This window comes from Daucus carota, chromosome 8 (assembly GCF_001625215.2).
Source record: "Daucus carota subsp. sativus chromosome 8, DH1 v3.0, whole genome shotgun sequence".
Classification (NCBI taxonomy): domain Eukaryota; kingdom Viridiplantae; phylum Streptophyta; class Magnoliopsida; order Apiales; family Apiaceae; genus Daucus; species Daucus carota.
The window spans coordinates 18,999,239-19,011,315 of record NC_030388.2 but is presented as its reverse complement, the minus strand read 5'-3'; the positions used below and the strand labels follow the sequence as shown (position 1 = coordinate 19,011,315).

General features: G+C 34.1%; 2 protein-coding genes across 2 annotated transcripts; one reads left to right on the top strand and one right to left on the bottom strand.

The window, feature by feature from the left end:
• Window positions 1–420: 420 nt before the first annotated feature.
• On the top strand, window positions 421–2,569 carry LOC108197525 (glucan endo-1,3-beta-glucosidase 14). The gene is made up of 4 exons (XM_064083301.1): window positions 421–740; window positions 850–1,889; window positions 2,109–2,206; window positions 2,319–2,569. Exons 1-3 carry the CDS (start codon window positions 668–670, stop codon window positions 2,193–2,195), a joined length of 1,200 nt encoding a protein of 399 aa, XP_063939371.1. The 5' UTR covers window positions 421–667; the 3' UTR covers window positions 2,196–2,206; window positions 2,319–2,569.
• Window positions 2,570–4,596: 2,027 nt separating this feature from the next.
• Window positions 4,597–6,624, bottom strand: LOC108197819 (gibberellin 2-beta-dioxygenase). Its single transcript, XM_017365526.2, has 3 exons — window positions 6,147–6,624; window positions 5,498–5,825; window positions 4,597–4,910 (listed from the first exon to the last, which is right to left on the bottom strand). The coding sequence occupies exons 1-3, from the start codon at window positions 6,527–6,529 to the stop codon at window positions 4,665–4,667; spliced, it is 957 nt and encodes a 318-aa protein (XP_017221015.1). The 5' UTR covers window positions 6,530–6,624; the 3' UTR covers window positions 4,597–4,664.
• Between the last annotated feature and the right edge of the window lie 5,453 nt (window positions 6,625–12,077).

The window sequence follows — 12,077 nt, the reverse complement described above, 5'->3', positions numbered from 1 at the left end:
TCTTGAAATATCAAAAAATAGAAATTTGCATGATATATGGACTATTGGAATTTGAAAATCGAACTCATATGTTCTGCATCTTTGCAGTAAGAAAATGCAGAGTGATACATGTAGGTTTGTACTGTAGGGTCTTGCTCTAGAGCTAGCTAAGTTAAAATGAGAATCACGAATGCCAGAATGGATCGAACCAATCACTAAAATTTTTGAACAATACATCAAATTTTGGCAATCTGGTTGTATGCTAGTGAGTTTCTTTTAGTCTCCAGACTGATTTTAAGTTTGATTTCTGTTTAAGCTTTTGGCTCGGTGTATACTGTGAGGTGAGAAACGACTAGTTGCTTTGAAATGAAGAAATTAGTGCGTGTTGGGGTATGCCATGTTAGTATAGATAAGATATAAAGCTCTAGCCTCGTTGGAAAGGCTCCTGGCCAGCTGGTAAGAAAGACCATCCAGTACTGATGAGAAAGAAACCAAAGGGAGAACATGAAAAGATGACAAGAAAAGCCAAATGATGTTGATCTAGGAGGACCTTATTATACTATTATGTTGCATTACATTTCTATGCTGAACATGCAATGCACAAACATATATACTCTCTGCATTTTCTGTCTTTGTTTTCCCTACGCTCTTCTTCTCGCCCTCTCTGTATCACAGGCACGCATAAATCATGGCAGTTTTTTCTAGCGGAATAATTGCCATGTTTCACTTTAGTTTCGCAATCATCATTATGTCTTTTACAGGTATGTTGTTTTACTGTAATCAACTTCAATACCTGAGTCTCTAGCGATATCTGGAGGTTTTGTTTTAATGTACTGTTTGACAAATTCATGATTTCTATTTTTTGGGCAGGCTTCCACTTTGTGCGACAAGTAGAATCCCTAGGCATAAATTATGGCCAAATTGGCAACAATTTACCACAGCCACAGATAGTTCTGCAACTTTTGAGATCTCTCAAGATCACAAAAGCAAGAATCTACGACACAGATCCACAAGTTTTGACAGCATTTGCCAATTCAGGGGTTTCTCTTATTGTGACAATCGAAAATGACATGCTCGCTACTATAATGGATCAGCAGCAAGCCCTTCAGTGGGTAACACACCGCATTAAGCCGTATGTTCCAGACACTAAGATCACTGGAATTGCAGTCGGGAATGAGGTCTTCACAGGAGACGATGTAACCCTAATTGACAAGCTGGTGCCGGCAATAATAAGCATTCATAAAGCTTTAGTAGACCTTGGGCTAGATCAGTTTATACAAGTGTCCACCCCTTCTTCTCTAGCTGTTCTTGCTAATTCATTCCCGCCATCAGCTGGATGTTTCCAGCCTGAGCTCAACGAGATCATGACACAATTTCTACACTTCTTGTCAAATACTAAATCCCCCTTTTGGATTAATGCATACCCTTATTTTGCATATAAGGACGATCCTAGTGGTATACCTTTGAACTATGTGCTTTTTAACCCAAACGACGGAATGGTTGATCCTCACACAAAGCTGAAGTATGACAATATGTTATATGCTCAAGTTGATTCAGTTGTTTATGCTATGGCCAGACTCGGATTTGGAGGGATTGAAGTTAAAGTTTCAGAGACAGGTTGGCCATCGCAAGGCGATCCTAATGAGGTTGGAGCAACCGCAACAAATGCAGCAATCTACAATCGAAATTTGTTGAGAAGACAGATGAAAAATGAAGGGACTCCTTTAAAGCCTAAACTGAAACTCGATGTCTATCTGTTTGCTCTGTTTAATGAGGACATGAAGCCTGGACCAGCGTCTGAGAGAAACTATGGTCTCTACGAACCTGATCTAACTATGGCGTATAATGTTGGATTATCATCAGCCACATCAACAGCAACCATTTCGCTCAGTTCATCTGCTGATCATCTGGTAAATTCATAGTCATTTCTTTTTCATCTATCAATAGTTAATATAAATATAACAGAGTCTATTCATGTAGAGACCATCAATGACATTGCTTCTATACGAAAATAGTTGTGCACGTCATGTAGTATGAAAGATATTTAATGTAAGAAGGGTACATAAAAGCTTATTGTTTCAATTTCTGTGTATTTCAACTTTTCCCTCTGTTTACATACAATGTAACAGGTGCCGAAGATGGACTATCGTAGCTTGATATACTCAATGTTTGTACAAATGCTGGCATTACAAATTTTCATGAGGAGATACATTTAGAAGTAAATAAAGGTATGCTAGTTAGCTTGATATTGTTTGCTCTAGGGAGGTTCCAGCAGTTTATGTTTTAGCGACAAGAGTTGATGTGGGATTATGATCGATGAGCCAGTTCTCTTATTTCTCAGAAGCTCCAAGTTCTGTTTCACTTTCGCCACAATCTGCTGCTCGATTTCATGATTCTCAGCAAGCAAAACTCAGAGGCTCGACAAGCCACCAATCAGGAACATCTTAGTCATGGCTTCATCTTTTTGCAGGCTAGAGATTTAGCAAACTAGTAGTTGTTACATGGTCCTATTGTTCAAAAATTAGAATACATACCTGAAGAATATATATTTTGTATCTTTAAATAATATGATCTTTTTCTTTTATGAAAATTTAGGCTTATATGCCTTCTAAAACCCACCACTTGGGCTATCCAATCGTGCTCAACGTGATCTTTTTCTGAATTTACTGGTTGAGAAGAAAAGTAACTACTTTTTAACGTGGAATCCATAACTAACTAACATCTCTTTGGTCTGCCTGGTTCTTTCTACACACACTTACGTATGCATATATATTTTACAAGTAGTGCACAAATAAATAAATGTACTAATAAGATTTAATTGTGGAGAAAGAACAAAAGTTTACGTTTTGTTTGGTTCTCTATGTCGATTAGAATGCGCAACAAACAAATCTTTTTTCCAGGATAGAATCGTAGGCACCAGGTCAGTCCCATCCTTTTCCAGAGATACTTTAAAATCATCATTCCACTAATTTTTTCATCTTTGATTAAATACTGCAGAAATTAATACAGTAGTAGCTATAACCAATTTTATATTCTCAATAACAGAACTAATTAGTCGATTCTAGTTAAATTTACTTTTCTATGATCAGTTGTTAACTTGCAAACTTTTATTTCTGTCAATATGATAGATTATTACATTTTTCTTGGTCATAATGTATAATCTCACTAGTCACTACTGGAACAAAGAAGGGCAAGTAGCTCCATTGTGAATGAAATTACCTCAGCTGAACACACACTTGAAACTGGAATCTAAACAAGCTGTCTAAATGATCATTGAGCTGAATGATATCAAAATTCAACCTTGTCTAATATGGGTTCCCTTCCTAGATGACAACAAAGTTTCCATATCTAATGTCCACTTTGCTTTGGACAAGCATTCTCACGTGGAGACAACAGAATCCTTTGACCTGTTAGCCTGAGCATGATCATGTCGTGGGCCTAGCATGTTATACTTTACGGACCGAGGAAGGTTGGGCCTAGCATGTCATATTTTATGGGCCGAAGAAGGTTGCACGCAAGGTTGACAATTTTAGAGATCAACCTTAACAGCAAGTAATCAGCAGGATATATATATGAGTCGATGAGCCTTGGTAAACTAGCCTATTAAGTTAGAGGTCCATCGAGCCTTAACAAAAATATTCAAACTTAAGATAAGAGTGGAATATAAATGTGTGCTGATAAATGTTATCATTTTCACAACGAGATTCCCCAATAACTACTGAATATGGCATATCCCGATTAAAAGCAACTGATAAAGACATGCATAATCAAAGTGTTCGTTTGAGTACGTGGACCAGGTAACCAGAGATTCATAGATTGTTCAAACTACAAGAATAGTCAATTGCTTGCATGACGAAACTTGGATGTGCGTATTGATGTGTGAATCTCGCAAACAGACGGGAGCACACACGTAACACCTCTGTGATATGCCCATACACACGAGCTCTCCACGTATTGTTTAAAAACTGATGTAGACGAAGAGTAAATCAGGCTTTTTGAAAACATGGATTTCATTTGAAATGATGGATTTCAAATGACAGGATTTGAGTTGTCATTTCAAATTCTCAAATTTATATTAATATGCGAAAGCGTGGATTTCAAATTAAATCCAAATTCCTAAACAGTTATTTGATCAAATTCAGAATTTAAATAAAATCCAAGTTCTCAAACAGGTCATAAGATATGATATTTTTTATTATTTGTTTGTAAATTCAAGTCTTTACCATTAGATACAGAAATATATGCAAATCTTCAAATTAACGTAAAAGAGTAATCGTTTTGATTTTATTTTCAACAAGCAATCATCTTGAAATTGATGTGATCTTAATCATGAAATATATACAGCTTGTAAACTTCAGATTAGCAATAACTATGAAAAAGACTTCAAGTTAGCTAAGACCGTATCAACATTTTGAAAATGGCTTTACAGCGAACATCGTATTCGACACAAAAGCGGATAAATAGATAAAAGACACTACACTAGCTAGTTCAAGAATAAAGAGTAATCTTGAAATTTTTGACCTGATTAAACTTTCCTTTTTAATCTTTTTTCCCAACATGAACGGTACCAAGCATAAAATTCTAATGCAAAAAAGATCAGTCAATAAAAACAGCAAATAGAAAAAACACAATAATTTTATATAGCTACCAAGTGTAGTGTTAGTTGGTGGGTTGACTTGATGGAATCAAGAAGGAGATTTTTCAAAAAAGCTAATCCTGTTAAAAGCTAACTTGGTATTGAACGCGGCTTTTTTATATTCACCCCATGTGAACTCTTTATACAAACTTTCTTCTCCTTGCATGAGTGAAGTTGATGGTGCAATCTTTTCACTTAATGGTGGCCCTCCAAAGTATATCATCGACAGTCTTTCTTTCAGACTCTCTGTTATGACTCTATGCTTCACACTTCTGAACCTCCCATTAGTCATTACCTGCAACATTTTTATACACAAATGTATTCAGCTTTGACACCGACTTTACATCTCAAATCGTTGACTTTTTAACACTGTAGACATAGAAAGAAATGGTACCTCCTCCATCTCATAGAGTTGTATATGCATGAGATGTGTCACGGAGGTTAACAAAATTTATAATTTAATGAGAAAAAGTGGGTGAAGGGATGAAATTGATTAATATTTAATGAATAAAATGGTATAGTACTGTAGGTGAAATGACGGATATCTGGCCACAAAAATTGGTGCAGTGGTTGAGCTATTGTCTCTCTCGCGGGAGATCATATATAAAAATGAATGAGAACGAGGGAATAAATATCACTCCTCAAAAGAAAATTTTACGTGCAGCAATTATATGCACAGGGGAGAATAATCTTTCACCAAAAGGGAATATGACTATATGTCAATAATATGTACATGGAATAATAAGAGCCATTTCTTAGAAATTGACAGGTGACACAGAATATATCTATTTTTTATATTTACTCATAAATTATTGCGTTTTCTAAAAAGTCAAAACTTCTATTCCAGCATAACAGAGCGGTGGTTTATAAATTTTTAAGTACCTGTAGGCAGTCATCAACAGTGATAAAGAAAGAGCTGGGATCAGCCGGAACTTGAGTCCAAGTGCCATCTTTCAGAGCAATTTCCAGGCCTGAAGCGTTGTTGGATCTTATGACTGATATTATTTGCGGGTCCGTGTGTTCTCCGAAACCGAGCTCATTTCGGTCACTGGCCGGGTAGTGATTTATCCGGAAAAATGAATCACTTTTTTTGTCGCTGAGCAACCTGCTCAGCACATTTTTTGGCTGGAGGTTCAGTTCCTCAGCCATTAGTTTCAATATTTCACAAGCCAGATTTTTTACCGCTGACAGGTATTTGTTCACCATAGCCCTGTCGAACATAAATAAACGACATTTCAAAAATATTAAATTAAGACTGTTTGGGCAAATCTCAAAAAAGTGACTTCTTGCCTAAAATAAAAAAAGTGAATTAGAAATGCAAATTAAAATAAGTTAAAAAAGTTTTTTTCAAAAAAAGTAGAAATTCGGACAAAAAAGCTTAATTCTCAACTTTTTAAAAGAGTTTCTGTTTATTTATACAAACGAGCCAAGAAAAACAGAAGTTAGAAGACTGCTTCATTTAAACAAACAGGCGCTAAGTTCACAGAAGAAATTATATGAGAGCATAGTAAAAGATGGAATTGTGTGGTACCAGAAATCATTGGGGAGAATGGTGAGGGAGTTCTGTGAAATGAGTTGAGTATCAGTGCCGAAAAGAAGGTATTCAACCCAACCAGTATCGCCTTTGCGGCCAATGTTCTTGTTTCCATAACCGAACGGAGCTGCTTTGTTTTTGTGGTTCTGAGGCTGCTTGAAGAAACTGAGGGCTTGAGCTTCTAATTTGGTGACTATTTCCATCGGAACCCCATGGTTTATGACTTTGAAGAAGCCGAACTCTTGACATGCGTTGACTATTTGAGTTTTAGCATCAGGATTGGAGAGATCAACATTAACTGGAATATGGGTAGAGTTGCCATTGCATGACTTGATGGCAGGGAAGTTGACATGTTCTACTGGCTGTGATAAGACAACCATGGCTCTTAGATTTGTATGTATGGAGAAGGTTTTATAAAGATAATTTTTTTTGCTAAGGGTGTGAGGTGGTGTTAGTTTAGTATGCTTTGATGTCAATTTATACTACTTGGGGCCAGGTTCTTTGGGAGGAATTTTCTAGTGTTTCTCTGTGATTTCAATTTTTTGGCTCAAAAACTATATGATATCTATATAAGTTATATTTGTATTTCTGGTCAGAGATAAAGTGGGTGTTTGGGAGCCACTTTTAAGCTGGACTTCTCGGTTTTATAAGTTAGAAGCGCTTATTCATACCGTTTGTGTAAAAAATCAACAAGCACTTGTAAAAAAACTAGGAATGCTAGCTTTTGTTTCAGAGCTTCTACCTATTTCTCAAACACTTTAATCATTTATAAATTTTATCTTGTTTCAAATTTCTACTCCACTTATTTATTTTAAGCAATAAACACTTATTTTAAGCTCATCCACGTCCCCAAAGTATTTAATCTTGTTTGAGAGAGTGATCAGATTTTTGTGCTCTCATACTTGTTTATTTATTTTAATTATTTATTTCTTTGTCTAATAAGAACAGGTACAACTTAATTGCCCGACAAATAAACTTCCGGTTTCGTTTTTCTTTTTTTCCTCCCTGTATTACTAAAAGGTCGAATCTATACTGTTTTTCCTCCCATTCGCCTGGCTAGCACCGAAATTGAGAACAAGCTTACCTAACACCGTGGAGATGGGGTACAAAAATGTCAACCCTCATGGGTTTCCATTGACGGCTTGCAAGTCTCATTTTATTTTATAAACACTATATCGACATTATTCAGATTTTTATCCACAAAATTTTCGTTGGAATCTTGCTTTTCTTCGCCAGAGTCCAGAGGGGCACTAGACGCAACAATAATTAAACACTCGTTAAACATCCTATTTCATGCAGTTAAAAGTTAAAACAGACGGTTGCTACACTCCAGAAGTTAGGAGCGTGTGTTTAGCGAAAAAAATGGGAGAAATTCTAGAACAGGTAATTTTCAAAAATACTTTAATCCTTTGCATGCACATAAAATTCAGGATTCAGATAATTTAAGGAAAAAATGTTGATAATATGCTTTTAATATTTTGATATATTTTTATGATATTTGTATATAAAATAATATAGTGTAATATTCGTACGTACCAGAATTAGACTCTTCTATGTGATGTACTTAAAATCCACATGAGACTAAGACCCTTCTATATGATGTACTCGAAATTCAGATAAGCATAAACATTAATGGGTAACTATAATTTAAATAGTTGAAATGGACTGAGTGAAAAAATAAAAAATTGTAAATATTTTTCTATCATCCAATTTAGAATTCAATTCTAAGATCGACTCCAAAATAATGTCATATCGCTGCCATTGATGAACTATATTAAATTAGAGCCCATTGGTGATCTACTATATCAACATTATTAAAAAAAATTATCTATAAAACTTTCAATGGAATCTTACTCTAACGTCGCGTAGGGGTGCTCAACGCAACAATAAACACCCGTTCGTAAAAATAAACACCCGCTGAGCATCCTATTCCATGTAATGTATTACTCAAGATCCATATATATAAGCAGGAATCAATGTAATCTGTAATATTGCTGCCCACTGGTGAACTATAATAAATGAGAGTAGGATTGCTGCCTATTGGTGAACTATAACATTAAACTAGAGTAGTGCTGGACATATAATTGGATACAAAATTATGTTTCCAAGTAATTCAATGTTAGTGTGCAGCAGTATGAATTTTTTTCCATTGAAGTTAATTAATTAGTACTAATAATTTGTGATCTATAGTGTTATATAATAGTTGTTCACAATCAACTTTAATATATCTACTAGTAGAATTTTACCAACCTTTAGCTGGAATTCATCTTAAACATTCTAGAACAACATACTCATCTCTTCTCATGCTTTTCCATAAACGTAACAAACCAATGGTTGAGAAGTGGACCACAGAGAGAATGAATCTTAAGTTTGAACAGCAAAATCTATGTCGACATCAAGGCACATATAATTGGTGCACCATCTCTCTGAGCTCCACTGAGGTTCTCACTGTTCTTTGCTTTTTCAACACCCAACACAAGGATTTTAGAGGAAAGGGACCAACTGTGAGGAATAGAAGAAGAAGAATATTAGAGATGATGGCGCGATATCTTGTGAGCCTGCAAGCTGAGTTGGTCCCAATTTAAATGCCATATCTGGTCTGGTTTGCCACCAATAATAAGCTGACCAATTATTGTTCTCTCTATTTTCTTTTTATATTTTCTCTACCCCTGCTATTTTTGAAATATTTTTATTTATTTTCGGATCATGCAATTTTCTTAAGTTTAATGCATGTAAACTTATTTCTCGTGTTTGATTTTTGGAAAAACTAAATTAAAATCAATAATATAAAACCTGAAATTAACAAGCTTCTGATATTTGGGAAGTCATAGATACGAGTAATCGAACTTATTTTTATAATTTATATCATTCCTTATAGATGACTCAAATTATATGAAAGTAATTATTATACTAATATTTTTAAATAATTAAAATTAACGGCTCAAACATACTAGTTTTATAGCAATATTCACCTAAAATGACATAGAAAATGATATCCAGATTTCGTACCCTCTGGTCAGGTTCAATATAACCTCCCGCACATCTCGAGCATGCTGTGCCTTAACAAAAACACTGTTAACAAAATAAGATTATACCCATTTGAGTTTTGAGGACAAAAGTCCACAACTGCCATCAGAGAATTATAAAATTATAAATTTCTATCTATTAAAAGTATCTGATAACGACACCCATAATCAAAGTGTACATTGAACCGGACCAGCAAAGGTTGTTCAAATACGAATATTAATCCAATTAATTGCTTGCATGATGTAAGCGGAGAACGTCTCCGATCCGACCGTTTTTGCTAATATCGTTAGTTAAAATAATATAAAATACTGATTATATATAATTTGCAAAATCAGTATTTACTATATTTTAAAATTTTCATATTATTGTTATTTTAAATTACTAGAGATAAAATATAATATTTTATTATGACAATAGATGATGACAAAATTTTTAAGATCTCTAGGACTCGAAAATATAATGGGTTGGCATAATTTCTGGAAAAGAAGAGCGCGTAATTGGATATATGTAATTTTTATTTACAATATTCTTTATTTAATTTTAATTAAAGCAGTTAGAACAATTTCAATTATGAAAAACACTTAGTTGAAAAATGAGTTTAAAAATGAGTTGACATATTAAAAATAAAATATATAGATAATTTCTTGAAAATATACACTCTAACCGTACTCTGTACTTCTATAATTATATTCAACCTCCTATTGATGGCTATATTTCTCGAACATTTACATTTGTGTAACAAACCTGTCAGGAAGATTATACGTTATTTATTATTATATTGAAACATATATTTAATTTTGTAATAATTTAAAATATTAATGTGATACTATTTTTTAAATTATAGTCAACCTATATATCAAATCTCACGCAAACAATATTTACACATTTAATAAGTGGGTGTTTGGTTAGAACTTATAAGCTCAGCTTCTGGATTATAAGTTAAGAGCACTTATTCGTACCGTTTGTGTAATAAGTCAAGAAGCACTTATAAAAAGTTAGGAATGCCAGCTTTTGTTTCAGGACTTCTACTTATTTCCCAAACACTTTAATCACTTATAAGTCTTATCTTGCTTCTAATATTTACTCCACTTATTTATTTTAAGCAAGAAACACTTATTTTAAGCTCACCCAAACATCCCCTAAATTTTACACTAAGTTCTGAAAATTTTAATTTAGCTAATCAATTTAGCCGCCGAAAATGCAGGGTAGCAGATATCGGGAGCTAATTAACTAGTTTGTGAATCTAAAACATAGGCGCCCCGGCACTAGTGTCAATTATCAAAGCATCGTATAGAAGATTTAATGTTAGGTAACTTTTAGACTACTTTTAGCCAAAGCTGTCCACCTGGTGTCTCGATACAATGAGTATCTGTTGAGTGTCAAAACTGCCTACAGTATCCATCGGTGTTGAGTTCATCTATACAGTGTAATTGTGGGCGAGTGACCATTATATGCTGATTGATACAGTAGCTAGCTGAGTTTCTCAAGTTGGATGGTCAATACAATTACATGTAACTACTAAGCTGGTGACATGGCCATGTGTATTTACGTGTGTCGATATCTATATATCTCAGTGCATTGGTCTAACGAAATGGATCCATTGAAGTATTAATGGCGTCATGGTGTGTCATACACTGTCCACGTCCCCGATACTATATCGGATTTAGTTACTCCTATGTTTGACTTGTCAAAACATGAAATTCACCAAATTCTCTTGATATTTATACATGAAAAATGTTTGGGTACAAAAAATGACATAAGTTTTAATTGGAATGAGTTTTTTATTTACATCGACAATCTTAATTAAACCCACCTCATCAATTGTCATGTCATTATGTAGCATACACAATTTTGTGCACCTAGCACGGCTCTTTATACATATGGAGTAGCTTATGTTACAGGATGCGTGGATATTTTTTGAAAATATATATATATATATATTTATTTTGATAATTATTTAAATATATGTATCTTACTGGGTCGAGTTTAATAACAATTCAGTTCGACTTGAAAAATATTAAAATACTTTTGTTATTTAAACTCGAACTCATTAAGAAATCGAAGAAACAACCGGAATCTAACCCATTTTTTTACCTAATCAATTAGAGCTTCCTAACAATTGTCACATTTAATTTTCGACCTATTTGAAATAAGCAATCAAAGCACTTTTAAATATGTGCTAAAAAAATCGGATATTCAAGGACGGAAAATGAAAATACCTTAAACCAGATTAAAAGAAAGAAAAAGAAAATGAAAGTATTACACATGTATTATACCGTATGGGCAAAAGTGTAAACATAGAGACGTAAGATTGGCGAGTTAAAGGCGGGCCCACTTGAAAGTTTGGCACATGAAAATCCACGCGATCTCCGGTGAGGCATTGTCTTTTGTGTAGGATTCATGTAATAAATAGGAGTTAACAACATAATAACCGCTTGGCAGCAGAATTCAGACGGGGTTGCATGTGACAACGCTTAAAAGTTTCGAACAAACTATCTATATAAACATGATAACATTGCAATGGGTCGAGTAATATGTGATCATGAGGTCTAAGGTTGTTACAACAAAACACAGGAAAAAGGTTGATTTTGGCTGTGATGATCCGACAAATATTTTGCTGTTGGGGACCTGTCGAATTGTGTGAAATTTATTGTTGATATTACTAATGTTAAGTATCCAGTTTTACAGCGAAAATAAAAGACATGTACCCAACATTATATATTGTACTGTATCATACATAAGAATAAGAAATCAATATAGATTTTCCGAGATTGCATAATTATACGTATATTCCGATTATTTTGCAGCAGAACTATAATTAAGAAATAACATAAAATGCATGCACATACAGGTCATACATGTTACAAAAATATTTACCAGGAACATTATATTTTAGCAAAA